The 26,266-nt window shown below is 34.5% G+C and overlaps 1 protein-coding gene across 5 annotated transcripts in view; it reads left to right on the top strand.

Moving 5' to 3' along the window:
- Window positions 1-26,266, top strand: part of ATR (ATR checkpoint kinase) — a 110,755-nt gene that overhangs the window by 60,116 nt on the left and 24,373 nt on the right. For all 5 annotated transcript variants that reach the window (XR_013995208.1, XR_013995209.1, XM_081077678.1 and 2 more), the window contains 12 exons: window positions 1,929-2,044; window positions 6,880-7,000; window positions 9,170-9,307; window positions 11,005-11,215; window positions 13,322-13,500; window positions 16,004-16,168; window positions 17,167-17,258; window positions 19,843-19,934; window positions 20,164-20,341; window positions 21,468-21,647; window positions 22,388-22,547; window positions 24,412-24,591. Coding sequence is in view for 3 of the 5 variants with exons in the window: in XM_081077678.1 (XP_080933804.1) it covers window positions 1,929-2,044; window positions 6,880-7,000; window positions 9,170-9,307; window positions 11,005-11,215; window positions 13,322-13,500; window positions 16,004-16,168; window positions 17,167-17,258; window positions 19,843-19,934; window positions 20,164-20,341; window positions 21,468-21,647; window positions 22,388-22,547; window positions 24,412-24,591 (1,812 nt within the window). In the remaining 2 variants the exon portion in view is untranslated. The remainder of the gene's footprint in view (window positions 1-1,928; window positions 2,045-6,879; window positions 7,001-9,169; window positions 9,308-11,004; window positions 11,216-13,321; window positions 13,501-16,003; window positions 16,169-17,166; window positions 17,259-19,842; window positions 19,935-20,163; window positions 20,342-21,467; window positions 21,648-22,387; window positions 22,548-24,411; window positions 24,592-26,266) is intronic.

Raw genomic sequence — 26,266 nt, 5'->3', positions numbered from 1 at the left:
AACATCTTTTACATGTTTATTGCTTTTTTGTGTGAATTTTCTCTAGATCTTTTCCCATTTTTATTTTGGTAATGGTCCGTTTTTTATTGCTATTTAAGGTATAATGGTATTATATATAGTGTTATACATAGCATTATAAGGTATAATGCTATTTAGGTATAATGGAAATTAACTCTGTCTATCATGCATGTAATAAATATTTTTCCAGTTTCGCTTTCATTGCCTTCCTTCATGTTGTGGTTTTTTTCTTTTTTTTTTCAATTAAAAGTTTCTTTGTTTTGTTAGTCATTCAGGTCTGGCATTCATGGTGATAGGTCTAGGTTACAGATAAATATTTGCAGATTTTTGTTTTTGAGATGGTGTTTAAAACTGAGTCTGGATGAGACAATCAAGAGAGTGAATATTGGTAAACAGGTTCTAGTAGTTAAGACCTGGACAATGAGAGGTCAATGGGAAGAGGGAACAAGTAGTAAGTATAATAAGTTAAGGGTTGAGAATTGACCATTGGCTGTGGTAACATAAAGGTCCTTGGTGACTTGGACAAGAGCGGTTACAATGGCGTATAGGAAGCCTATTAGAGTATTTGTAAGAACACATGGGAAGAGAGGAGTTAGAGAGATTACAAAAACTCTTGAGGCGTGTTGCTGAAGAATAGAAATAGTAACTATGGAATAAGGAATAAAGATGGGAAATAACATATTGCTTTGGAACAATTCAGCAGAAAGGAGTAAAGTGATGATGTAGGAGAGAAATGATGTAATACTATTTTAAGTTGTAAAGAGATGTGAAATATAGTGTAGAAGTGGAAGGGGTAACCTTAATTAATGGCAAAAAGAATTCATCTGTAGTAACAAGTGAGAAAGCAGAGCATGTGGCCCTGATACCGATATTGCTGAGCTGGGTAGATAGGAGAATGGAAGCAGTAGAGGTCTCTTCTGATTGCTTCTGTTTTCTCAATGAAATATGAGAAGCAAGGTCCACATTTGTGAATGTATTAGTGTTTTTAAGAGTTTAAATGGTCCCGAAACAAAAGTTAGGGAATTGCTTATCAACTGAGTCTGTCTGGAGGTTGATGAAGAGGGCTCCTGTCAGCGAGAGCAACTTTGCCAAACACCAGGCAAGGCTGGCTTCAAGTAACATTTTAATAACACTTCAAAGTTAATGAGGATGAGTTTGGGATACTTCTGTATTTGAACTTATTTTATGCTACCTTACTTTTATTTAAAAATACGAAATGCAAGTATGAAGTACGTCTTTTGCTAGACAGTGCTTGAATTTGTAAGTAGGTATCTATTGCATATGGTCATTTTCAGTGGAATTGGAAAGAACGATAAGTGATGGAATGTGTAACACCCTAACAGGTTATCTTGTTTTGAAGATTAATGTTAGAAACAAACATTTTTTTCTTCATTTATAAAATCCAATTTTTCTTATTTTCAGAAAAGTAAAATAATCATTTAATTCTTGGGCTTTAGTAGTAAATTGGTCTTTTAACATTTGTGTCTTATTTTCAAAATTTTAAGCTCAGTATTTTATATCTAGAATTGGAGATATCTTGAATTTTTGAGCTATTTTGGATTTGTAGTTGCTTTCATTAAAATTCAAAAAAGGTCACCTTTTAAGAATTGTGCTTCTGCAAATACAGAAAATTTCAATTTTTCTTCCAAATAGCTCTTAATCTTATATTTCGATACATATATACAGATCACAAACTGCGTGTTCAAGTACTAGTACAGCTTTGTGACCTTGTCACCTAAATGATTCTAAGCATTGAAATAAATGTCCTAAGCAAGTTCACAACCCCCAAAATTTAGAATTCTGTGTATTTTTCTATGTATTTTTATGACTATAATGTGTAGAATGTTGATGAATGTAAAGGTTTACCCGCTTCATTGTGGATTTACAAATGTGAAATAATGTGTTTGTAGGAATTACTTTCTATTTATGACTGTAGAGAGATGCAGACCGGCAGCCCAGGTCACCAGTTGTGGAGGAGATTCCCTGAGCATGTTCGGGAAATATTGGAACCTCATCTAAATACCAGGTTGGTAGACTTATTAAAACTATTTTCATAAAATTGTTTTAACTTTACAAAATTTATTTGATTAAACTTTTTAGCATTCAAAGTATTTTTAGTATGTTCTAATATGTATTTTCCCTGTGATTTATGCTTACAATTTTGTCAAAATTAGAAGTATAGTTTACTCATTGGTTAAATTCTGTAAGTATTTAGACAAATTTATTGATGCTAAAAGGATTGACTTTTTTAATTGAACTGTCAGTACTTTGAAAGAATCTCCTTTAAGTTGAGTATGAATTTAAGCTTTTGATAAATGTAATTAACATAGAAATTTAACAGTTTAAGGCTAGTTTCAAAGCCTTTAGTAACCCCAGTTGGAGATAAGAGATTTTCCACCTTAGCCAATTGCTCCTCCTGAAGAGATATTCTTCCTCTACTTCTAAAAACATATTTTGTAATATTTTTTCCATTTTGATAACTTAGAACTGATTGAAACACACTAATTATGAAGGATTTTTATTGAGAAACTGTAATTTTAGGTACTCTAGGTCACATGCTGATTAGATATGTGACCTTGGATAAATATACTTCTTTGAGCCTTAGTACCATGCCTAGACTTGTAGTAACATTCTTTATAAAAGCCCTTAAGTATGCATACTTATTTGTTATCTACCTTTTCATATTTAGAAACCTTTTAAACATCATTTTATTTCTTATGAACAGCATTATTTAAAGATATAATTTATTAATATAAAGTAAAACTAATTAAAATTTGGTTTTTCTTTTTTGAGGATCCCACTCTTCTTCATTTATTTATGTTTTATAGCACCTATGTTTTGATGATTAAGAGTTTCTGTGACCTCGTGGAAAGTTCATAGCCTTTGGAGTCACATAGACTTAAATTTGAATGTTGGCTCTGCATTTGCTTGCTCTAAAGACTTGGGCAAGTTACTTAACATTTCCAAGTCTCAAGTTTTTCATCTGGAAAATGTGGATAGCCTTACTTCCCTTGAATGATCATTGTTAAGAATAAAGAAGATAACATTAAAATGTACCTAGTAGAGTGCTCACCATTTAATTGATACTCAATAGTAAATAATTATTCTGTTTCAGCTGGTTGAATACATTCCTTGCTTTTTTTTTTTTCCTGAGGGGTAGAGTGGCTATTGCCTACTTCATATGAAGTAGAAGCACACATTTGGCCTACTTGCTATTCAGTTTAACTTTTCATAAGAAGCCAGCATTGTTTGCCTACTTGTTATTCTTTCATAAGAAGCAATATTTAAGTGGTGATTTATTAGAGTAATTTTAGCAAAGCAATGAGAATTCTTTTTTTGTGTGATTAAAGTTTATTGGGGTGACATTGGTTAGTAAAGTTACATGGGTTTCAGGTGTACAGTTCTGTAATACATAATCTATATGTCACATTGTGTGTTCACCACCCAAAGTCAGTTCTCTTTCCATCACCATATATTGAATCCCCTTTACCCTCATCTACCACCCTCCTCCCCCCTTACCCTCTGGTAATCACTGAATTGTTGTATATGTCTATATGAGTTTTTGTTTCTTCATTTTTAAATCTTCTTCTCTTGTTTTCAGTTTTATATACCACATATCAGTTAAATCATATGATTTCATAATGTCTACTTTTTCTATCTGACTTATTTCACTTAGCATTATAATCTCAAGATTCATCCATGTTGTCACAAATGGTACTATTTCATCTTTTCTTATGGCAGAATAGTGTTCCATTGTGTATATATCCCACAACTTCTTTATCCAGTCATCTATCGAAGGACACTTTGGTGGTTTCCATGTCTTGGCCACCGTAAATAAAGCTGCAGTGAACATTGGAGCACATACATCTTTATGGATAAATGTTTTCAGATTTTTTGGGTAGATACCCATAAGAGGGATTGCTGGGTCATAGGGTAATTCTATTCGTAATTTCTTGAGGAACCTCCACACTGCCTTCCATAGCGGCTGCACCAGTCTGCATTCCCACCAACAGTGTATGAGGGTTCCTTTTTCTCCAAAGCCTCTCCAACACTTGTTACTATTTGTCTTGTTGATGACAGCCATTCTGACTGGGGTGAGGTGATATCTCACAATGAGAATTCTTATGATTCTTCCGCTTTTATATTTGAGAACTTAAAGGAACCTCTCAGATGGTCCCTCAGTGGTGGAAGTTAGGAGTTTTATGTGGCTGGGATCTGCTCAGTGAAATTGTCACCTCTTAAAAATAAGAGGTTAGGGCCGGCCTGGTGGCTCAGGCGATTAGAGGTCCGTGCTCCTAACTCCGAAGGCCGCCGGTTCGATCCCCACATGGGCCAGTGGGCTCTCAACCACAAGGTTTCCTGTTCAATTCCTGGAGTCCCGCAAGGGATGGTGGGCAGCATCCCCTGCAACTAAGATTGAACACGGCACCTTGAGCTGAACTGCCGCTGAGCTCCCAGATGGCTCAGTTGGTTGGAGTGCGTCCTCTCAACCACAAGGTTGCCGGTTTGACTCCCGCAAGGGATGGTGGGCTGTGCTCCCTGCAACTGGCAAGGGCAACTGGACTAGGAGCTGAGCTGCATCCTCCACAACTAGGATTGAAAGGACAACAACTTGACTTAGAAAAAAAAACGTCCTGGAAGTACACACTGTCCCCCAATAAAGTCCTGTTCCCCTCTCCCAATAAAAAATAAAAAAAAATCTCAAAAAAAAAAAAAGTCAGTAGATGACAATATTAATGGAGTTGATGCACTTTTGTTTGAAAGCTTCTGTATGAAACACCAGGACAGCAGATTAGCCAATAGGTCAGTTTTATAGCTTGGACTGCTTGATAGTTGCTTCAGAGGTCCTGGGGGAAATAAAGAATTTTCTAAAAGTATATCTCTGTTTTTGCTGCCTTAAAAGTATGTTCCTATACTGACCTTTATTTATTTTTTTTCAAGTGGGCAGTTTATATACAATCACAAACTTAGATTAAAGGATGGCTATGTTTGGGAGATTTGATTTTTAGAACTAGATAAGTCAACTACAGTTCAAAGTTGCCATACAAATAATTTTAGGAAAAACATTAGGTTGCAGCTAGAACCTGGCTTGTACCCCAATATCAACAGTTTTTTAGGTAAGTTCACCATAACACTTGGTAAAATCATCTAGAGAATTATGTTTATAATGATTCAAAAGAGTGATGGTTAGTTGATAGATTATTGGGCTTTTCAATTTTTAGAAATTTAGAATGTGGTAAATACATAATGTTTGCTGAGGTCTCTACTCAGGGCATTTATTATATTTGTCATTTTCTAACCTTAATTGGTGATTGACAGGGGACCCACTACCCTCAAAAAAAACCACAAAAAACCGCTACAGACATGCAGTTGTAAAATGAGAGTGATTTGAACGTGTTTAAATGTTAGTGCTGAGGAGCAAATGGAAAGGATCATGTTGAAGTTAAGGAAGAGAGAAGTGGTAGGTGATGCAGTAGGACCCTGAGGAGCATCCCAAATGGTAGCCGTACCCCTGATGGGAGACACAGAGGGAGTACAGTTCTTTTCTTTGTAGTTGGGGAAGATAAAAGGATGGACGTAACTCAGCTAAGTTTACAGATGTGATTATGGCAATCAGTGCTTTTTGTTTTTTCCCAGAAAATGTGAGATATAGAAAATGAGATTATTGGTGGAAGTGGCAATGAAGTTGGGATAGGTGATAGGAGGAAAGTGATATTTTGAAATAGCTGCTGTGGAAACCTGAAGGGAGAACTAATAAGGAAAGGTCCATTGGGGTTAAAGACTAAGAATATGTAGTACTTATCTCATAAGCAATTAAGTGATTTTCTGTTGTCAGTACAGTGGCCTGGATATCATTTCAGTGAAGGCAAACTTTTTTATTTTTATTTTTACTTAAAATTTATTGGGGTGACAATTGTTAGTAAAGTTACATAGATTTCAGGTGTACAATTCTGTAATACATCATCTACATATCACACCGTGTGTTCACCAGCCAGAGTCAGTTCTCTTTCCATCACCATATATTTAGAAGGCAGACTTTTAAGATGAATCCAAAGTTGGGAGGTTGGCAGATTGGTACAGCTGGTAAAGACAGTGGCAGTGGAATGGGTAGAGGATATCACCAAGAGAGTGCTTGAAGTGAAGGACCATGGAGACCAAGCTGGTTAGGGAAAGAGGTAATGAAAGGAAGGTATTATAAATGGGGAGAGTTTAGCAGGGTCAAAAGATGAGAAAGAACAGATGCGTTAGAGTAACTGGGTGAAAGAGCTGTAAATTTGGGAAACTATGGATGGCCCTATACAGAGTAAGTTTTCTAAATAGTTCATTTTGGAAGTGACGAAGTTTCTTTGTATTGTCAAGGGAGTCCTGGTGAAGAAGTAGAAGAGAAAGTCATTGAGAAGTTTTGAATTAGATTAGATGGTCCAGCCAGACATTGAAGTCACTCAAGATGATAAGACTCAGGGAAGAAAGAAAACACTGGGTCATATACTAAAGTTATAAATGAGTTTGGTAATCAATGAGTTTGGTAGATGCCCATAATGAGGAGTAGAGAACACTATACGTGGGTGGCTTGAAGCACAAAGGAAAGTTCGAAGAAGGGAGTTTGAAGGATCTGAAAGGAGCATTGAGGAGGCAGATGCAGATCCTTGGAAGTACTTGGCACATGTAAGAATGACCTCTCACCCGCCATTATGAGGGATATAGGAAAAGTATCTTTAACCAGATTTTAGTAAAGGCAAACCAGTAGTGGGGTAGTCAGTGAAAGAGTTGATACTGTTTCTTAAATTTTCTTTGCTAAAGTTCTTAACAGATAGACATATTTTTATATACTTTTTAATACACAAATTTTCAAAATTACAGGTACAAGAGTTCTCAGAAGTCAACAGATTGGTCTGGAGTAAAGAAGCCAATTTATTTAAGTAAATTAGGTAATAACTTTGCAGAATGGTCAGCATCTTGGGCTGGTTATCTTATAACAAAGGTGAGAGAATTCTGTTGAGAATTTGCTAACTGAAAAGAAATTCTAAAGGAAATAAGAACATTTATCTGAATGCATAGCACGTTCAGCAGGCATTGAAATATTTGTGCTGATAATGATAGAAATTTTTGTAGAAAATGTTTACTAATAGAGAGTAACAATTTCTATTGATACTAGTATGTTTCTTAGTAAGAAGGTAATTGTTTTGTCAAGCAAATTACTATGGTCTTAATGTGTTTGTAAAATGTCTATTACGTTATTTCCGTTCGTTTTACATTTTTAAATAATACTATTGAAAAGGAAGTAAATGCTTTATCAGAGTTTATTACATAATAAAAAGATTTATTAAGTAATTAAAAGATACATTATGCTTTAGAAACTACTTGTAAAAAAGGATACATTATCTGAGCTTACTCTAGAATACAAACGTTTTTTTAAAATAAAATTTCATGGTAAAGTAGCAGTGTATTTCTGATATTTTTCTAATATGAAATTTTTATATGCCTGGCAGACAAAAAGATACTTTGTGTTCCAAGAAAATGTTTAAGGCATATTTAAAATTCACAACCTTTGCTTTTAACTCATATTTCTGTTAATTAGTATTTTAAAATAAAATAATTTATATCTGATAATTTTAAGAAAGTTTATCTCAATTTTTATAAATATATTAAAAATATATTATGTGAAATGTAGACTATGTTAATTACTTCCAGCTCTGGAATTTTTTGTTGTTTGTTTTCTTATTTTTTCAGTTAGTGTGATATAATTGACATATAACATTGTGCAAGTTTCAGTTGTCCAACATAGTGGTTTGACATATATATATATTGCAAAATGATTACCACAGTAAGTTTGGATAACATCGGTCACCTCACATAGATTTTTTCCCTTGTGATGAGAACTTTAAGAAGTAATCTTAGCCAGTTTCTTTTTGTATTTTGAATTTAAGTACACAGGTATAGGTGGTATACAGTCTTATACTGGTTATATTAGTGTCAGGTGTACACTACAGTGATTCAACATTCTCACTAATTCTAGGAATCATCTGTCACTGTAAACTTATCACAATATTATTGACTGTATTCGTCTTCCCCTTTTCTCCCATCCCTACCACCCCTCCCTTCTGGTAACTATCTCTTTGGTCTCTGTTTCTGAGTCTATTTTTGTTTTTTTTACTTTTAGATTCACATATAAGTGAAACCATTCTCTATTTCTCTTTCTCTGTCTGACTTATTTTACTTAGCATAGTACCATGTTGTCATAAATGGCAAAATTTCATTCTTTTTTATTGTTGTGTAATATTCCATTGTATGTACAAAGGTGAATGGATAGATCTTTATCCATTCATCTATTGATGGACACCTAGGTTGCTTCCATATCTTGGCTATTGTAACTAATCCTGCAATGAACAAGGGGATGCATATATCTTTTCGAACTAGTGTTTTCATTTTCTTGGATAAATACCCAGAAGTGGAATTGCTGGGTCATAATGTAGTTCCATTTTTAGTTTTTTGAGGGACCTCCATACTGTTTTCCATAGCGGCTGCACCAGTTTGCAGGCCCACCAACAGTGCACGAGGGTTACCTTTTCTCCACATTCTCACCAACACGTTTGTTGACTTTTTGATAATAACCATTCTGACTGGAGTGAGGTGGTATCTCATTGTGGTATTTATTTGCATTTCTCTGATGATTAGTGACACTGACCGTCTTTTCATATGTCTATTGGCCATCTTTATGTCCTCTTTGGAGAAATGTCTATTCATGTCCTCTGCCCATTTTTCAATTGGATTGTTTATTTTTTTTGGTATTGAGTTGTTAAAACACTAAATTTAATGTTAGCTAAGTAAAATATACTGTAATTAGGGAAATGAATCTGTAACAAAGCGTGACGCATTTAAAAATGAACGGCAAGAGAGGAAGAGAATTTATGCTGAGGTAGTTAGCAGCCCAGGTAACTTTTGCCTGTAGAGGTCTCAGCAGTTGAGGAAGCTTGGTGATACTGAGTTACCAAAGAGGCAGCGATCTGAAACCTTCCTGCTGTGTGCACATGCCTCTGTAACAGAGTGCCCACTGCAGCGGTAAATTAGCTCATGTGTTATTGTTTGGTATTAATCAGTAGAATAAAATGTATAAAACTGCTTACTCTCCCTAAACCACTTGAGTTTCCAGGTTCGGCATGATCTTGCCAGTAAAATCTTCACCTGCTGTAGCATTATGATGAAGCATGACTTCAAGGTGACCATCTATCTTCTTCCGCATATTCTAGTGTATGTCCTATTGGGTTGTAATCAGGAAGATCAGCAGGAGGTGAGAGATAGCATTTTACTTGATATTAGTGGGAAATGTGGACCAGTGTATGCTATGTATGTGCATGTCTAAGTGCTTACAATATCCTCTTTTACTTTTTATTTACCAAAAAATGATAGAATGCTTAGTGTAGAAAGTTAGAAAATATATATTATATATGCCCAAATATACACAGAACTTTTGAGAAAGACATATAAGTGTTGATAGGGGTTTTTCCTGGAGAATGGTACTGTGGATTAAGGTAGGAGAATATTTTATTATTCATTTTATAATATTTCGTAGGTTTAATTTTGTAACCACATACATATAACACTTTAAAATGATTATTTTAATAGCATAAGTAGCATATTGCTGTGTTCTTAATGTAAAAATGCAAATTATACAAGTAAATCAAAGTGTACCCTTTGACTTCCACTTGTAATCTCATATCTTCAGAAGTCATCACTGTTATTAATTTGATGTATATTTTTCCAGACCTCTTTTTAAAAGGTCTGGTTCTGTTTTATTCTTTGTGATGATACCTGTTGTAGGTATTGTTCTGCAACTTGCTTTCTTTAATTAATTAATTAATTAATTGAGAGAGGGAGAAAGAGAGAGAGAGACAGTGTACCACTGTTTTGTTAATGCAGCATAATATAATCCTTGCATTTTATAGTTGTACGATAATTTGTGTAACTATTGCCATAATAATGATTATTTCCAATGTTTTGCTTTTACAAAACCATGGTAAGCATCATGGCAGTTTTTACTTATGATATTGTGTATGTGTGTCTAGAGTAAATTCCAAAAAGCAAAACTGTTGGGTTATGTGGTATGTAATTTAAAATCAATGACTGCAAAATTGGCCATACTGATTTATAGTCCTACCAGCGGTTCACAAGTGTATCCATTTCCCATTTCCTTGCCAGCACTTGATATTTAAAAACATGTAAATTTTAGGCAACTTGGTGTATTAAGAAAAAAAAGGACATTTAATTTTTAATTTTTATCTTCATTATTACCAGTAGTTATGTTCATTGGCCATTTTGATTAGTTTTCTGTAAATCGTCTATTCACATCCTCTATTTATTTTGTGTGTGTGTGTGTGTGTGTGTGTGTGTGTGTGTTGTGTGTCCCTTTTAATTAATTGGTAGCATTTCTGCATGTATTCTGGATACCAATTTGTGCCAGTTATATCTTGCAAAAATCTTTTCCTAGTTAGTAGTTTTCTTTTTAACTTTTGTTTATGCCTTTTACCATGGAGAGATTCTAAATGTAAATTCTAAATTTATAAATCTTTTATAACTTGTGAATTTTAAGCATTTTTGTTTTGCCTTCTTTTAATCCTATGTCATGAACATACTTCCTACATTTTCTTTTAATCCTTTTGATTTTACATTTAACCCTTCAATTATTCTGAAATTGATTTCTTTGGATAGTATGAGATATTGTTTTAAGTTGTTTTACTAGTAGTTAATAACAGTTTCATTTTCATTTATTGAATAATCGAGAAGAATTTTAAAATATTTTTGTACTTTTATGCCTTTTTCTTTTTAGGGTAACCTTATATTGGCTTAATAAGAAAGATAATTTATTCTTAATCCATTGTGGGTTTTTTCTTTTTAAAGTTGTTGCCTAAGAATGATTCATCTTATATGTTAGATAGTAGTAAAATGACATTAGATAGACATATTACTAACCATAAAATGAATTCTTAGGTTTATGCAGAAATTATGGCAGTTTTAAAGCATGATGATCAACATACCATAAGTACCCAAGACAGTGCATCTGATCTCTGTCAACTCAGCACACAGACTGTGTTCTCCATGCTTGACCATCTCACACAGTGGGCGAGGCACAAATTTCAGGCACTGAATGCTGAGAAATTTCCACAGAGCAAATCAAACAGAGATAAGGTAGACTCAATGGGTGAGTCATAACTTCTCTTTGTTTTCTTAGTTATTAACCAATTAGCTCCTTTCTGTATCAGTTCTATAATTTGAGGTTTAGCTTTTAAAAGACCTGTTTTCTTGCATACCATTCTTTTTCTTAAGGTGGCCGTTTCACTGAGAAAAAGCAGTGATTTATAGTTAGAAAACCTCTCGAAATTCTCAGTCTTATTCATTGCTTTAGGCAAGACACAACCTAATTTTTCTTCTCTCTTAGAAGATTGAGTATTAAAGAAGATGATGAACATATGAATTGTAAAGTGTGAAATAAATGCCTTGTTACTATTGTTACTAACCTACCCCTAACTGTTAACATTTACTGCGTGTCACCTCAGTGTATTGTGTGCATTTACTCTATGTCCCCTCAGTATGTGTGTATACTTTTACATGCGCATACATATACATGTAGTGAACTGTTCCTTATCCTTTTTCACTTGTGAAATACTCTGCAATCTTTTTCACATTTAAGTGTTAAATTTCAAAGATTTTAATTTCATGGCCTCCTCCCCCTCCCGACTCCCCACATACATTTTTTATTCATTTCCTGACCTGTTTCAGATAGCTTTTTGTATCCAGCAGCTCTCCAGAAAATGCCTAATACATGTTACTACACTATGCCCTGCTGCACCTACTGTTGTGCTCTTTTTCCCTGTGATATCACAACTCCCACTAAGGTGATTAAAAGGGAAATCTTATTAGCGTTAAAAATGACATCTGCCCCTATGGTATAAGCATTTGGTGAGAAGAATAAAGATAGTAATGGATTCTCTTAACATTTTTGAACCTTTTTTTTCCCTTCATTCTTGCAGCAAGTAGATGAAGTATATTATCTGTCTGCTTCTGTATACCTCAGCCATTTTAATGGACATTGTATGTTTCCCCCCCAAGGCTTTGAGGTTAATTGAAAAAATTGACTAACAATTCTTAAAGAGGCCTCCACTTACACAGTTCTCAGTTTCATCTCTCTCTTGTTCTTATACCTGTGAAAGCACACACATTCCTCTTGTTAAGCACAATAGTTTATTTTTCTAAAAAATTTTGAGCTTGCACAAATTATTTGTTTGGGGGAATGTTTTTTTTCCCCTGGAATATGGCTAATATATTTTTCCATTAATTTAACATTTAAATGTTTGTTCCTGTTTCTGCAAGTGAAAATGTTACTATAAAACCAAGTATGAACTCTGTTATTACCATTTCTACTAACATTGCGATGAAAATTCTAGCATTTAAGAATGTTTGCTATGGTTCAAAAGTATGATACCTTTAACATTCCTCATAATTTGAAATGGTCTACAAATTTTGATGGAAGTAAGGGACTTATTTTAAATATAATTTATTTTAAATTTACTATCTTGATTGTTTAAATTTTGGAGAAATGTATATTTCTTGTTTTCTACATACTGTTATAAATCATTATTAAAATTAATATGCTTTAAATAAGAATTCACAAATTGGACTGTCCTCATTTAGAAGTTTCCAAATTACGTCTTTTCTTAAACTCTTGAAAAAAATTACCCTTTAAAAATATTTGTGATTTTACTTCAAAGATGCTTTTACTTTCAGTTTCCATTGTAATAGTTGATATTGTATATGTGGCAACCGCAGGAAAAACATAGGTTGTTAAAGAATTCTAAACTTTAAAATGAAAAAGAAGTCTATTTCCGTAATTCTGCTTTTTTCCTACCAATAGCTGTACTCTATAGATGTTTTTTATGGTTATCAATAAAATTAACTAATCTTTATTCTATCATGTTTCTATCTTTTCAACATTTGCTAAAATTTACATTTAATCCTCACTACAACATTGTAGGCAGGCCAGGCAGATACGAATACTTCCCTTTTATTTATGAGGAAACAGAAACTCAAATGAATGTTCGAGATAAGTAATAATGGTGAAGTTGGAGCAAGAATCCTCTGATCAAGCAGCTTGTTGATAGCTACATTCTAAATATGATACCCTAAAACGTTTAGATTAATTTAGCTAGTGAAATCAATTGCATTGAAAATAAATATGTTGAAATTAAAACTGACACTTCAAATTTCATCCTCTAAGTCTTTAATTACTGAATTATCTTTTTATAACTAGTGTCCAGTGTGGATTATGAAGACTATCAGAGTGTAAGCCGTTTTCTAGACCTCATACCTCAAGATACTCTGGCAGTGGCTTCCTTTCGCTCCAAAGCATACACACGAGCTGTCATGCACTTTGAATCATTTATTACAGAAAAGAGACAAGATATTCAAGAGCATCTCGGATTTTTACAGGTTTGAAATTAATACAGTGAACTTAATAATGGTATTTATCGCCAGTCTAGTACGTTTTTATTGTTCATTTTACCAAGTGTTTTAGATGCTGTGCTAGGCACTAGATATTTTTGTAATAGAAGCGTATAGATTGGTGGAGAGATAAGCATCAGTTGGGTGTAATGTCTTAAGTACAGGGACGTAGATATGCCTTGAGGAAGGACAGTTCACTCGTCTTCTGTGTGGGGTGTGGTGAGAGATGGGAGTGGGGAGCAGGGGTCAGTAAGGGCTTCTGGAAGATGCTGTCTGAGCTGGATCTTCAAAAAGGAATGAATGATAGACAGGTAAAAGGAGGACAAAAGGTATTCCAAGCAGAGGCATCCCTGTGGATTTGAGAGAGTGTGGAAATGTGCTAAGGAGGAAAGTGTTAGTTTTGGAGTGGCAGAGGAAAGACAGAGCTTTGGGCAGATGATAGGTAAATCACAGAGGACTTTTAAGTTGCCCAAGATTCTTAGAGGATTTGAACCAGGGAAGTGCTTTGGTCAGATGACACTTTAGCTGACTGCCTGTGGCAGTCATGGGGGAAGGGTTTGAAAGGGCTGTGCTTTAAGGCACGTAGGCCATTACTAGTGTCATGAGAAATGGGGGCCTGAATTTGGGGGTAGGTGGATAGAGGGATGGACTGGTTATAACAGGAGTCAACCATGACAACGCTGGTGAAGTCACGGTTTAGGTGATAATATTATGACTGTGGGTAAGACAGGAAACTAGGGTTAGGTGGGGCTAATACAGCGGGATTAAATAAGAGGTCAAAATTGGTGGGCTTTTTTCAGGTCAAAAAGCAAAGTGTAGTGGGAGAATGGAAAATGAGTACTTGTATTCTGCATAAATATTAGCCCTTTCCCATCTTTGCTTTCCTCCTTATCCAGCTGTGTCTGTTTGTTCATTGTTCAATCATTCCCTTTACAAGGACGTTCAAGTCCCTTGTCTTTCTCCCTCTGTTTTACTCACTTTGTAAAACTCGAGCCGTGGATACACTCACCCTCTTTCTTCCTAGTGTCTGCATGTAAGTAGCTGAACATTCTAGAGAAAAATCACACAGTCACAGATGGGGTTTTTAACTGCTTTTCAGTTCATAATCTCAGACATCAGCAGGACTCTAACATGCTTTCAGTCCTTGTAGGTTTCTCTAGTAAGCCCCTCGCCCACTCTTCAAGATGGCTCTTACCTTATCTTAGAACATTTCTCACCTCCACCTCACTGACTCTCAACTGATGGTCTTCCTCCATTGGTCATTAGGAAAATGGAAGCCAAATGTCTGCCAAATCTGAAAACACACTGGCTTCTGTGCCGTATTCTTTTTCTTCTCTTCTGTTGTTCCTAAGGAAGTATCCCTTCCTGTCAAAAAGTCCTACTTGTATTCTCAATTTCAAGGATTTAACTCCTTGAAATATTCCTGCTTTTTCCTGGCCATTAATTTCTCTTTCTTAAGCAGAGTATACAGAGTACACAGACATGCTCTGGTATCTCTTTTTTAAATTTTGTAAATTTCATCGATCTTAGGTTTTCCTTCAGATACTTCCTACCTCTCTGTTTCCCTTCACAGCAGTTTTTAAAAGAATTGTCTGTCTTCCCTATTTTCACTTCCCATTTACTCTTCCCATTCCAACAAGCCTTCTTTCTCCATTCCACTGACACTGCTCTTGCCAAAAAAGTCAGCTGCCTCATGTTGTCAGATCCACACAGTGTTTCCCAGTCCTCATTTTCTTAACCTCACAGCACCATCTGATCACTCCTTTCTTAGTAAGACATTTGCTTTTCTCCCACGGCTCCTGTGATACCACGTTCTCCAGGTTTCTTCAGACTAGTCTGGTTTCTCCTCTCACTCCTTTGTTAGTTCTTCCTTATCTATAATTACAGAATAGAAACACTCTGCTTTCCCTCCCTCTCTGGCATCTCTCTCTCTCTCTCTCTCTCTCTCTCTCTCTCTCTCTGTCTCTCCCTCCTTCCCTCCCCCTCCCCTCCGGTCCCTCTTCTCATTTCCTAAATCATGCCAGCCTTTTCCCTGTCATCTTTGAAGTTTTTGTCTTAAGCCTGAATATTTCCTTCAAACCCACATTTGATGTCTTGGGTTTCTTGAAGGCATGTAAATATCAATATATTAAAATGATTGTTTAATTTTTTTTTGTTTTAAAATTTAGTGAAACACTTATAAATTACACTCAACAGAGTTTATAATAAATTGGGTTTGAAGAAAGTTCAGAACCTTGAGGTTCTTTATAGCTCTTATTATCAATAACAGTTACTAATGTAGGTTTGTATTTAAGTGGAATAAGTGTTGTGGTAATAGAATGTCTGGGAATAAAGTTGTAATTTTATTGTGAGTCTGCCTTGAAAGAAAAACTTATTATTGCTTTGAGAAAAAAATTATCATGTGCCCTTTTCACATAAATTGGTGGTTTTATAGTTTTATTTTCAGTTGTATTTTTCCCTTCATGTGATTGTTTTTTAATGGTGAACAAAGAAATTATATGCTGCTATGCATGAACCCGATGGAGTGGCTGGAGTGAGTGCAATTCGAAAGTCAGAACCATCTCTGAAAGAACAGATCCTGGAACATGAAAGCATTGGCTTACTGAGGGATGCCACTGCTTGTTACGACAGGGCGATTCAGCTAGAACCAGACCAGGTAAGATAATAAATAAAGGCAATGTTATGACGAGCCCTAAACTAGGAACTCGGGAAAACTTCATTTCAATACCGTCTGTCCCAGTGTCCCAGTGTGTCTGGAAAAGATCTAACCATCTCTGAGCTGGAGTTTCCTGATTGATAAAATAAAAGACTTGTGCTAGATGACTTCAGAGATCCTTTCCACTGCCAAATTTCTGTGACCTTAGATCCCCCAAGTGAATGAGATTTATTGTGGAGTATGTTTGTATTAAACTGTGTGTCCAATTACTCTAAACTTCTTATAATTTTAGTTTGCTAGTAGAAGTATAAGACGTACATCAATTTTTAATAATAATAATGATTCTCTATAGTCTAAGAAACTTCTTCAGATTTCACATGCCTCCTACCAACATATGTGAATATCTGAAATAATCCCATAGAATCAGTGAGTTGTATGTTTATTGGGACAGGAAAGGGGCTTAGAATCGTTGATTTATAATTGTTGGTTTAGATTCTCTCTAATTTTGGGGTAGTGCTTTTTGTCATATTTGACATGTTCATTTCTCAAAAGCTCAGTGTCCAGGGCCTTTATTTTTCACAATCTTGTTTTCGATTTTAAAGGATATTGCTAAATAATCCTATTGAACTTTTTAGTTTCTAAGGCTCCAAATCCACACTAACATTGTAACCTTGAGTATTCCCTTTTAATGTGACAAATAATCTTTAAATAAAATATATTTGATCTGAACCAAAACTTAGACCAAATCTAGAAAAAAATACAATCAATCTGTGATTTTTAAGGTTGTCTGTATTTAAAAAAAAAAAAAGAAAATTCAGATGTGTGGTAGGGGTCTCTGTTATATAGCGAAGGAAATTGATTGGCCAAACTAAGAAGGTAGGCTCAATGAGGTAAATCGTTTTTGTTTTTTTTTTAAATAAATATTGGTTAAGCTGTTACTGGTTCCCAAGATATATTTGAAGTGACAATTGTTATTTTAAATATTTTTAAAATTTTAGATCATTCATTATCATGGTGTAGTGAAGTCCATGTTGGGTCTTGGTCAGCTGTCTACTGTAATCACCCAGGTTAATGGAGTTCATGCTAACAGGTAATATTTTTTAAAAGAACGATTTTCTTTTGTTATTGTATCTTAATGGGGAGTTTGTAAATTAATGAATTGAGTTGACATAATGTTTACTGAAATAAAGAAATTTTTTTATGTTTTCATGCATTGGAGATAAGCACCAAAAAATAGTTTTTCCTATTTTCTTGTAAGTTGATCTGACACTTAAAAGCTTAGATCATCTGTCCAAAGAGTCATGCTTGAATTAGATCAGCTTTATGACAGGAACCTTCCAAAGCTCACTTACTCCTGATGAGGCTCATAGAGGCACTTCCAAAGGGGATCTAAGCTCTAATGATGCCTAGGTTATCAGCATTAGTTATTTTCTGTGTTGGGGCGGGAGAAACTTTGTGACTCCCTATGGAATACCATCAGATTCTGTGTTTTAGATTTTCCCCTAGTGAAAGTAGCCTTCCTTTCATAAAGAAAATGGGTTTGTTATAGCAAACCAAATGATACCCCCACCTCTGCCCCCAAATAGCACTTACATGTGGCAAACATTAGGGCCACACAGTTCTAATTTGGAGACTGATTGTGGAGGTTGGTTCTGCTCTTGAACTGCCTTGCTCTGAGAACTGAAAGCCGTATTGCTTAATGTATTTACCAGACCCCAACTGACTTTTCTGGCCAGTGATCTGATCGAAAGGGATGGGATGTTAGTTAACCACAGAGCACACAGGCCACTGTTTTCAGTTAGATGATTCTGAGAAAGCTCTTTGAAGTATAGCTAGTTTCTATCAATTCCAAACTGTGATTTCTAAAGACCACCATTCTGGAATGTCTCAGAGCACAAGAGCTCACTGTTGGCTAGATGGTTTCGTAGTGGTGGAATTTACGAAACGATGGAGGAAACTTTGTAGAAGCAGGGAAAGAATGGTTATATGATTTAACTATGTTTCTCCAGAACATATTAGTTGAGAGGCCTTATGAATAAAGGGATTGCAGGGATTGGGACTGTTTCTCTTGGCTGAAGCCAAGGTGTCAAATTTCCTGATGATGCTCACTGGACAGTCAGACACCTCTTGTCTTCTTTGGATTTGGGATGCCTACAACCTCCTGATCTGTGTGAAAAGGCAAGTGTCAGTATTCAGGGAATGCTGCTGTACCATATGGGAGCAAATGGTCATTGAGGGTGCATGTTTTCCTTGGGTGGATGTTTGCATTTAAACAAATATTTTTCCAAAATTATTGACTGTGCTTGACCTAGACAGTCATTCTTTTTAATGCACCCATTTAGGGGGCCAAGTCCTCACAGCCTGGTCCCCTTTGCCATTTCGTACTTTTTGGTATAATGCTTGGTATGACACATTCCTCTGGATAGCAAATCCTGCTAATGCTACTCAGATTTTTATCCTAAAACCTTGATATTCTGGCATCTGGTGATAAACTTGTAAAGTTATTAAAAATTGTTCTTTTGAAAATTATATTTTTATTGAATTTCTTTTAGCCTTGTTCTAAATTGTTTTTGGTGGTATTTTATGTTTAGGAATTAAGTCATATTAAATATTTATGATATTTTAGATTTTTTAAAATAAAAATTGACTCATTTATTTTTTTTTGAGAGTTTGTCATGTATGGCCTTTATTATATTTAGATACTTACATTAAAAATTGACTCATTTATTACATTTTCTTCATGTGTTTTTACTACAGAAGAGCAAGGAGGGCATTTATCCCAGCCTGTCTGAGTCTGTTATTTATAATATGGGCATATTGTTATTAGTTAATTATATGGCAAAATGTGCCTAGCCCAGGGTCTAGCATATATAGCAGGTACTCACTGAAATGGTATGATTAATAAAGAGGAAATATGGGGAAAATGTAGCTGCTTTTATGCAGTCATGATCCAAAATGTCACTAGCCATCTTAGTGTCATAGAAGTAGAATACTTAGGAAAAATAATTACTTATATCATACTGGTTTTACAAACCCAAATTTTAAAGTAACTGAAGATGCTTTCAGACTCTATATTTTAGGTAGTTAATTTTGGTATATGTTTTAGGTAGCTAATTTTGTATCCTTTGTTATTCCATTGACACATCATTTGTTTTTCTTATGCCCTTATTATTGAGTGTTCTATGCACCCCCCAACTGTCTCTGACCACCCAAACAGCTCTTATATTTTTATCTTACATTTAATTCAAAATCGAAAGTTGCTGGAATTGCTTACTTCTGAATGCTTGTATGGTCAGTTCGCTATTTTCCTCCTTTCCCTTTGTTCAAGTTAAGCATAGCACTAATCTTACAACTACACTTCGTATTTATCCAGGTATTAGTTCTGCTCTAATATGTGGCACAATTTAATTTATCAAGGAATGGCATTTTTAAATGGCTCTATCAGAAGTAGTTATTGAAGAAATGCTTTCGGGGAATGCAAAGATTAAAATTTGAGAGGTTCTTTTGGATAGAGATAATTATTTTGTATCTGTGTACAAAATACAATACAATACAAATATAATAAATAGAGCAATAAATAAATGTATTAAATAGAGTATTTAAACCAATGAAAAAATCTTTAAATGCCACTTTAAATTAAAAGAAGATTGCTTGATGTGGGTTTCTTTTAATAGGTCTGAATGGACAGATGAATTAAACACGTACAGAGTGGAAGCAGCTTGGAAATTGTCACAGTGGGATTTGGTGGAAAACTATTTGGCAGCAGGTAAAATTACTAATTGAAATATAAGCAGTTTTGATATGCCATATATATTCAGACTTAAGTATCTAAGGAACAGTCATAAACTTAGCCTGTTTTATGATAGCCTTGTTTAGTTGTTCCAAGTAGAATGAAACCATCTGTTCACTATTTCTCCTGACCATTTAACCAAATGTAATAAAGCTTGTTCTTGGACCCAGCTACCATGGTCCTTGACTCTTCATTTGTTTTTCAGATGGGAAATCTACAACATGGAGTGTCAGACTGGGACAGCTATTGCTCTCAGCCAAAAAGAGAGATGTCATAGCTTTTTATGACACACTGAAACTAGTGAGAGCAGAACAAATTGTACCTCTTTCAGCTGCAAGCTTTGAAAGAGGCTCTTACCAACGAGGATATGAGTATATTGTGAGGTATTTTGAAGTTTCTATTTTTATATTTCTGGTCTATAAGTGTCATTTGACAGGCTTAGAATTTTTTGATTTGTGAATAACTGACAGCATGTTTGGTATCATGTATAGCTAGACAAAATGGCTCTCATTCTTTAACTCACAATCACCCTATAGTTTTTTAAAAAATGTTCTAACATATGTTCTGTTAATTAGAAAGGCAATTATGAGACTTCTAAAAAAAATAACAAAAAAAGATTTGTCCTGGTGTAATCCATAGTTTATTTTCTATACAACTAATCTAAATAATCTAGATATCTGTTGTACTCAGCACACTGGTTCTTGGTGGTGTTGGTTCCTTTTCCCTCTTCTCATTTAGAAATACATTACATTACTAGAAAGGAATATTAAATTTTAGAGGTAAGAAAGAACATGATGGAGAACATTTTAGATCTGTTAATTAAATGTTTTAATGAACTATAATAAATTAAAAAGATAAGTATCTAATATTTTTAGAAGAATTTACTGTATTTTGTATCAGCTCATTTGGAAACAGCTTAATGTAACCAGAGATTGAACGACAGAGATTAATTCTGTTCTGCATCTACTCAGCTGCATTCTTGAGCATTGAGTGATGTTGGTGACTATACATGGAAAAAGCTAGTATGAATGTATCACGAGTGTTTCCATTACTCTTAGGAAAAAAGCAATTAAAACTGCATTCATTTCACAATTTTTTACTGGCATCTACTATGCCAGGTCTTCTTACAGTAGCACCAGCAATATATGCAAATATTTATGTTGATTTATAATGGATCCATATTTTTTTATCTTCATATAGGTGGTAAAGTTTGATTTTCATACAATTGAATTTAGTTTTATATACCCTTCTCTAGTTTAATTAATACAATTTGGAGACCATAGCAAAGCACTAAATATTTAAATCAACATAAATTGGTATATATACCCAATTTGAAAAGATATAAATGTTACTGTTTATATATACCATGAATATATACTGGTTAAAGGTCTTCCAAAGAAAACTGCACATTTCAGATTGTTCATGGCTAATTTAAAGTGCATGCTGTATATGTGAGATTAACAAGGCTGAATATTATAATATTTTAACATAGTCTCTATCTATCTTCAGACTGCACATGTTATGTGAATTGGAGCATAGCATCAAACCACTTTTTCACCAGTCTCCAGATGACAGTTTTCAAGAAGATTCTCTAAACTGGGTGGCTCGACTAGAAATGACCCAGAATTCCTACAGAGCCAAGGAGCCCATTCTGGCTCTCAGGAGAGCTTTATTAAGCCTCAACAAAAGGTTATTCCACAAATTTTTAAAATGTCAATTTTCATGAATGTAGTATTATATTTACATATTATTTGGGAGCATTTATTTTTCCTGATTTTCTTTCTGAATCTGTATTTTCCTTTTTTTTTTTTTTTTTTTACACTGTATTACCATTTTCAGGATCCCACTGAGGGCTACCACAGTAACAGTAATCACAGTAATTATAGATGTGGACAGTAGCCTATTTTTAATTGTCAAGGCTACTTTATATAGTTGAAATGAACTTAGAACTTAAGAATCACGTGTATATGCAGTATATCTTTTCTAAATGTTAAAAAACTATCTGGGGGAGGTACAAATACAAGCAGTAATAAGGTCTTCATAGACTCATAATAAAAATGGAGCACTCGAAGAAAATTAAAATTAGTTTTGAACAAATTAATCTTTGATTCCTTTGAACTGGTATATTGAGAATGTTCCATGTTGGGAAGAGATATTTTAATTAATTAATTTTTTTGGAGATATTTTAATTGTTATTACATACACTTAAAATGCTTAGGGCAGCCGGTTAACCCAATTGGTTAGAGCGCTGTGCTCTTAACAAGGTTGCCGGTTCGATTCCCACATGGGTCAGTGTGAGCTGCACCCTCCACAACTAGAGTGAAATAATTGCTTGACTTGCAGCTGATAGGTCCTGGAAAAACACACTTAAAATAAATAAAAGTTTTTTAAAAAATGCTCTTTCCCCCCGTTTTGTCACATTTCTTCAGACCAGATTACAATGAAATGGTTGGAGAATGCTGGCTACAGAGTGCCAGAGTAGCTAGAAAGGCTGGTCACCACCAGACAGCCTACAATGCTCTTCTTAATGCTGGAGACTCACGTCTTGCTGAGCTGTGTGTGGAAAGGGCGAAGTGGCTGTGGTCCAAGGTAAGGGCCAAGGGGAGGTCTCACAGGTATGTACTGTGTTACGGGTGGTGTACTTCCTACAGAGGCCTGAGTGAGAGACCACTGCTAATCTAAATTCAGAATCTCCCTTTTTCTGTCACCTTTCTCCTTCATTTATCTACCATAACTGGGAAGAAACTGTTCCTTCTATCCTGAAGTTCCCACATATTTTTCCATTTCAAGGTTGAAAGTGTAGTTCATTCAATTTTCGTCTGTTTTTCATTTTTTTCCTTGAGGGAAGTGACCAATTTTGCTTTGTTTTTATCTTCTATACATATAAAGGGTTCATGTAGTAAGCAATCAAAAAATATCTGTTATTTTATGAACACAAAACTATCCTTACTTACATCCTTGGCAATAATTAGTTTTGTGTGAACTTGCCAGTAGTGCTATCAAGATTCACTTCCAATTAATCTAATCTGCTAGGAAGGGCTTAGTTTTGGAACACAAGTGCCCAGCAATCCTCAGATTAAAGCTACAGTGATGATAAAAGGGCTTTTAAAATATCTAAACTATTTGCAAACCGTATGCCTCAGATTTAAATGGCTGTTACTGTAATATCTCATGCTTGGCATCAGTCTAGAATTGGTAGGCATAGCGTGTTCTGAAATTGACCTTTACCAACTTTATAGGTGGCTGGAAAAGGCGATGTTTCCTGGAAGTGAAAGTAATAATTCAGCCTACCTGAGTCAGTACCTGCTCCTTTTTTGAGCTCGTACTAATCTATATATTGTAATACATACCTTAAACTCAATATGTTAAAAATGCAATTCATCATCTAATATTCAATACCTATTTTTCCTCCCATATTCTTCATTTTTCTAATTGCCTTCTCTCATCCAAAACAGAAATCTGGGCATCATCCTTAACTTCTTCCTCTCCCTAACTTTCTACATCCGGTTGGAGACTAACTATACCTTAGAAAAGTCTTTTGACTCTTCACCCTTTATTTATCTCTGCTGCTTTCATTCATGGCCTTAGAATTTACAGCCTATAATAATACTGACAGCCTTTTTGGGGGTCTCACCATTTTTCTGTATACATTACTGCAGTCTGTGGTCTTTCTGGAATGTACGTTAAATCATGTTGTTCCCCTTATTAAAATCCTTCAAAGTATTCTTTATGTGTTTCGGATTAAGTCTGAACTCTTGGAAGTACACAAGGCCCTTTGTGATTGAGTCCCAGTCTGCCTCTTTAGTTTCTTTTGTCACTATCTCACAAAACCTTAGGCTTCAACTAAAACTAGATTACTTTCTCCCAATTAAAATAACTTCTTCTACCAAGAATGTCTTTCACTGAATTCTCTGCCACTAAAATTTATACTCATTCTTTAAGACTTAAGTCAGATTTTTTTCATTTTGTGACTTTCCTGACTGCTGCTCTTCCATTTTCCCATTTTTTTCAGGTAGACATAGAGGACTCTCTTTTCTTTCCCCTTTATACCAATGTGTATTCCTCTATTACCAAGCTCTTAGCGCTTTGTGTTGTTAATTTATATAGTCTATTTTCTCAGTTGACTATGAGCTTTTTTAAGCCAGAGATTTTGATTTATTCATGTTTGTGTATCCCCAGTCATAACACATATCTTCAGTTCCCTGCACTTTCATTAACTATAAAATGAATAAGTGAATGAATAAATATAAGAGTTCTACAGGAAATGCAGCAATGCTTTCTTTTTAGGATTTTCCTTTCATAGGATTGAAATAAGAGTTGAACATGAAATTACTATTGGATTTATACATAAAATATCTAATGAACCTTAAATCCTAGCAATTTTATTTGTCTTTCAGAAAATGGTAATGCATTCTTAAATTAAAAGACTTGTTGTTCCTTTTTTTTTTTTTAGGGTGATGTTCACCAGGCACTAATTGTTCTTCAAAAGGGTGTTGAGTTATGTTTTCCTGAAAATAAAACCCCAGCTGAGAATAAGAACAAGTTAATCCATGGTCGAGCTATGCTACTAGTTGGCCGATTTATGGAAGAAACAGCTAACTTTGAAAGCAATGCCGTTATGAAAAAATATAAGGTGAGTGTATATGTGTAATGCAAATTTCAGTTAGAAAGTCCTTTGTTTTTTAAATGGATAAAGTGATTTTAAAGTCCATATGGAAGAATATATGTATAAAAATAGCCAGGAAACTTTTTTGACTTTTTAGTGAGTATATAGCATAAGTATATAGCTGAAGGAATTTTTTTTTTTAATTAATTTATTTATTTATTAGTTTCAGGTGTACAAAACAAGGTAATACTTAGACGTTCATCATTTAGCTGAAGGAATTTTTATAAAGTAAATACATTTCATGAAACCACCGCCCAGGTCAAGAAGTAGAATATTATTAGTACTTCACAACCCCCCCTTCACCCTCACTCCCCAAAGTTAACTGCACTCTAGCCTGAAATTTTTTATTAGCTTGAAAATTTTTGAACAAACACAATATGTATCTTCCTTACTAGTTATTAAGCTTTATGTAGATGGTATTATAAGACAGATACTTCTCAGTAACCTTGGGTCAAATTAAAAATTGCAGTGGGAATTTAAAAATACTTGGAACAGAATGATAATAAAAATATGACAAATCAAAACGTGGAATGCAGCTAAAGCCATTCTTTAAATGAATTTTATTTTATCTGCATATATTAGAAGAAAATAAAGGCTCCAAAGTTAATGAGCTAAGTATCCACCTCAAAAAGTTAGAAAAGGAACTGAAAAAAAAAAGAATGTAAAATATAAGAAATAATAAAGTAAGAGCTGGGGCTAGAATTTGTGAGGCAGATTGATTTAGAGAAATTAAACAGGCAAAAAGCTCTAGATCTGTGTAGGAACCCCCTGAGACTTTGACATGCTAACTCAGAACAGAGGCCCCACTGCAAACAATTGCTGAGGAAAGAACAGTATTCAGAGGGCAGAGAGGTCCATGGATGTGTCCATCAGTGTCAATCTTTTGGGAAAGAGCAGGATAGAAAAAAGTAAAATGTGACAAGTATAGCTGGAGTGGCAAACTGAAAATAACAAGCATACATATCAAGATTTATTGTAAAGGTACAGTAATTAAGATGATTTTGTATTCATGTAAGGTTAGACAAATACGCTAATCGAACAGAACAGAGAAACTGGAAACAGATTCCCGATAATACTGTAGAATAGCGAGGAACAGTCTTTTCAATAAATGGTGTTGTGTCATTTGGATATCTTATAGGGGGAAAAGATCAAACTTGATCCGTTCTTCACTTCATAAACAAAAATAAACTTAAGGTAGATTGTAGCTCTAATTGTGAAAAACAAAACTATTAAAGCTTCCAAAATATAAAAGAGTATCTTCAAACCTAGAGGTAAATAAGGACTTCTTCAACAGACCAAAAAGCAGTAACTGTAAAGGAAACAATTAGTAGATTTGACTAAATTAAAATTACAAATTTCTGCTTGTCACAAGATACTATTAAGAATGTAGAGGCAAGCCATCGATTACAAGATGTTTATAATACGTAAGTTATAGGGGGCTCATGTCCAGAATATAATAAGAACTCTTAAAAGTCAATAAGAAAAATAAAGATAACTCAGTTTTAAAGTAGGATAGAAGACTTCACAGAAGTAAATATATAAATGACCCCCCAAAAGAAATAAACATGTTGAATGTAGTAGACAGGAATAGATGCAAATGAACAGTTTTATGAGATAACACTACCTACCAAAATAGCTAAAA

Source organism: Rhinolophus hipposideros (genome assembly GCF_964194185.1).
Source record: "Rhinolophus hipposideros genome assembly, chromosome: 2".
Lineage (NCBI taxonomy): Eukaryota > Metazoa > Chordata > Mammalia > Chiroptera > Rhinolophidae > Rhinolophus > Rhinolophus hipposideros.
Note: the sequence above shows the minus strand (reverse complement) of the source record. Positions and strands in the feature narration are given on the sequence as shown.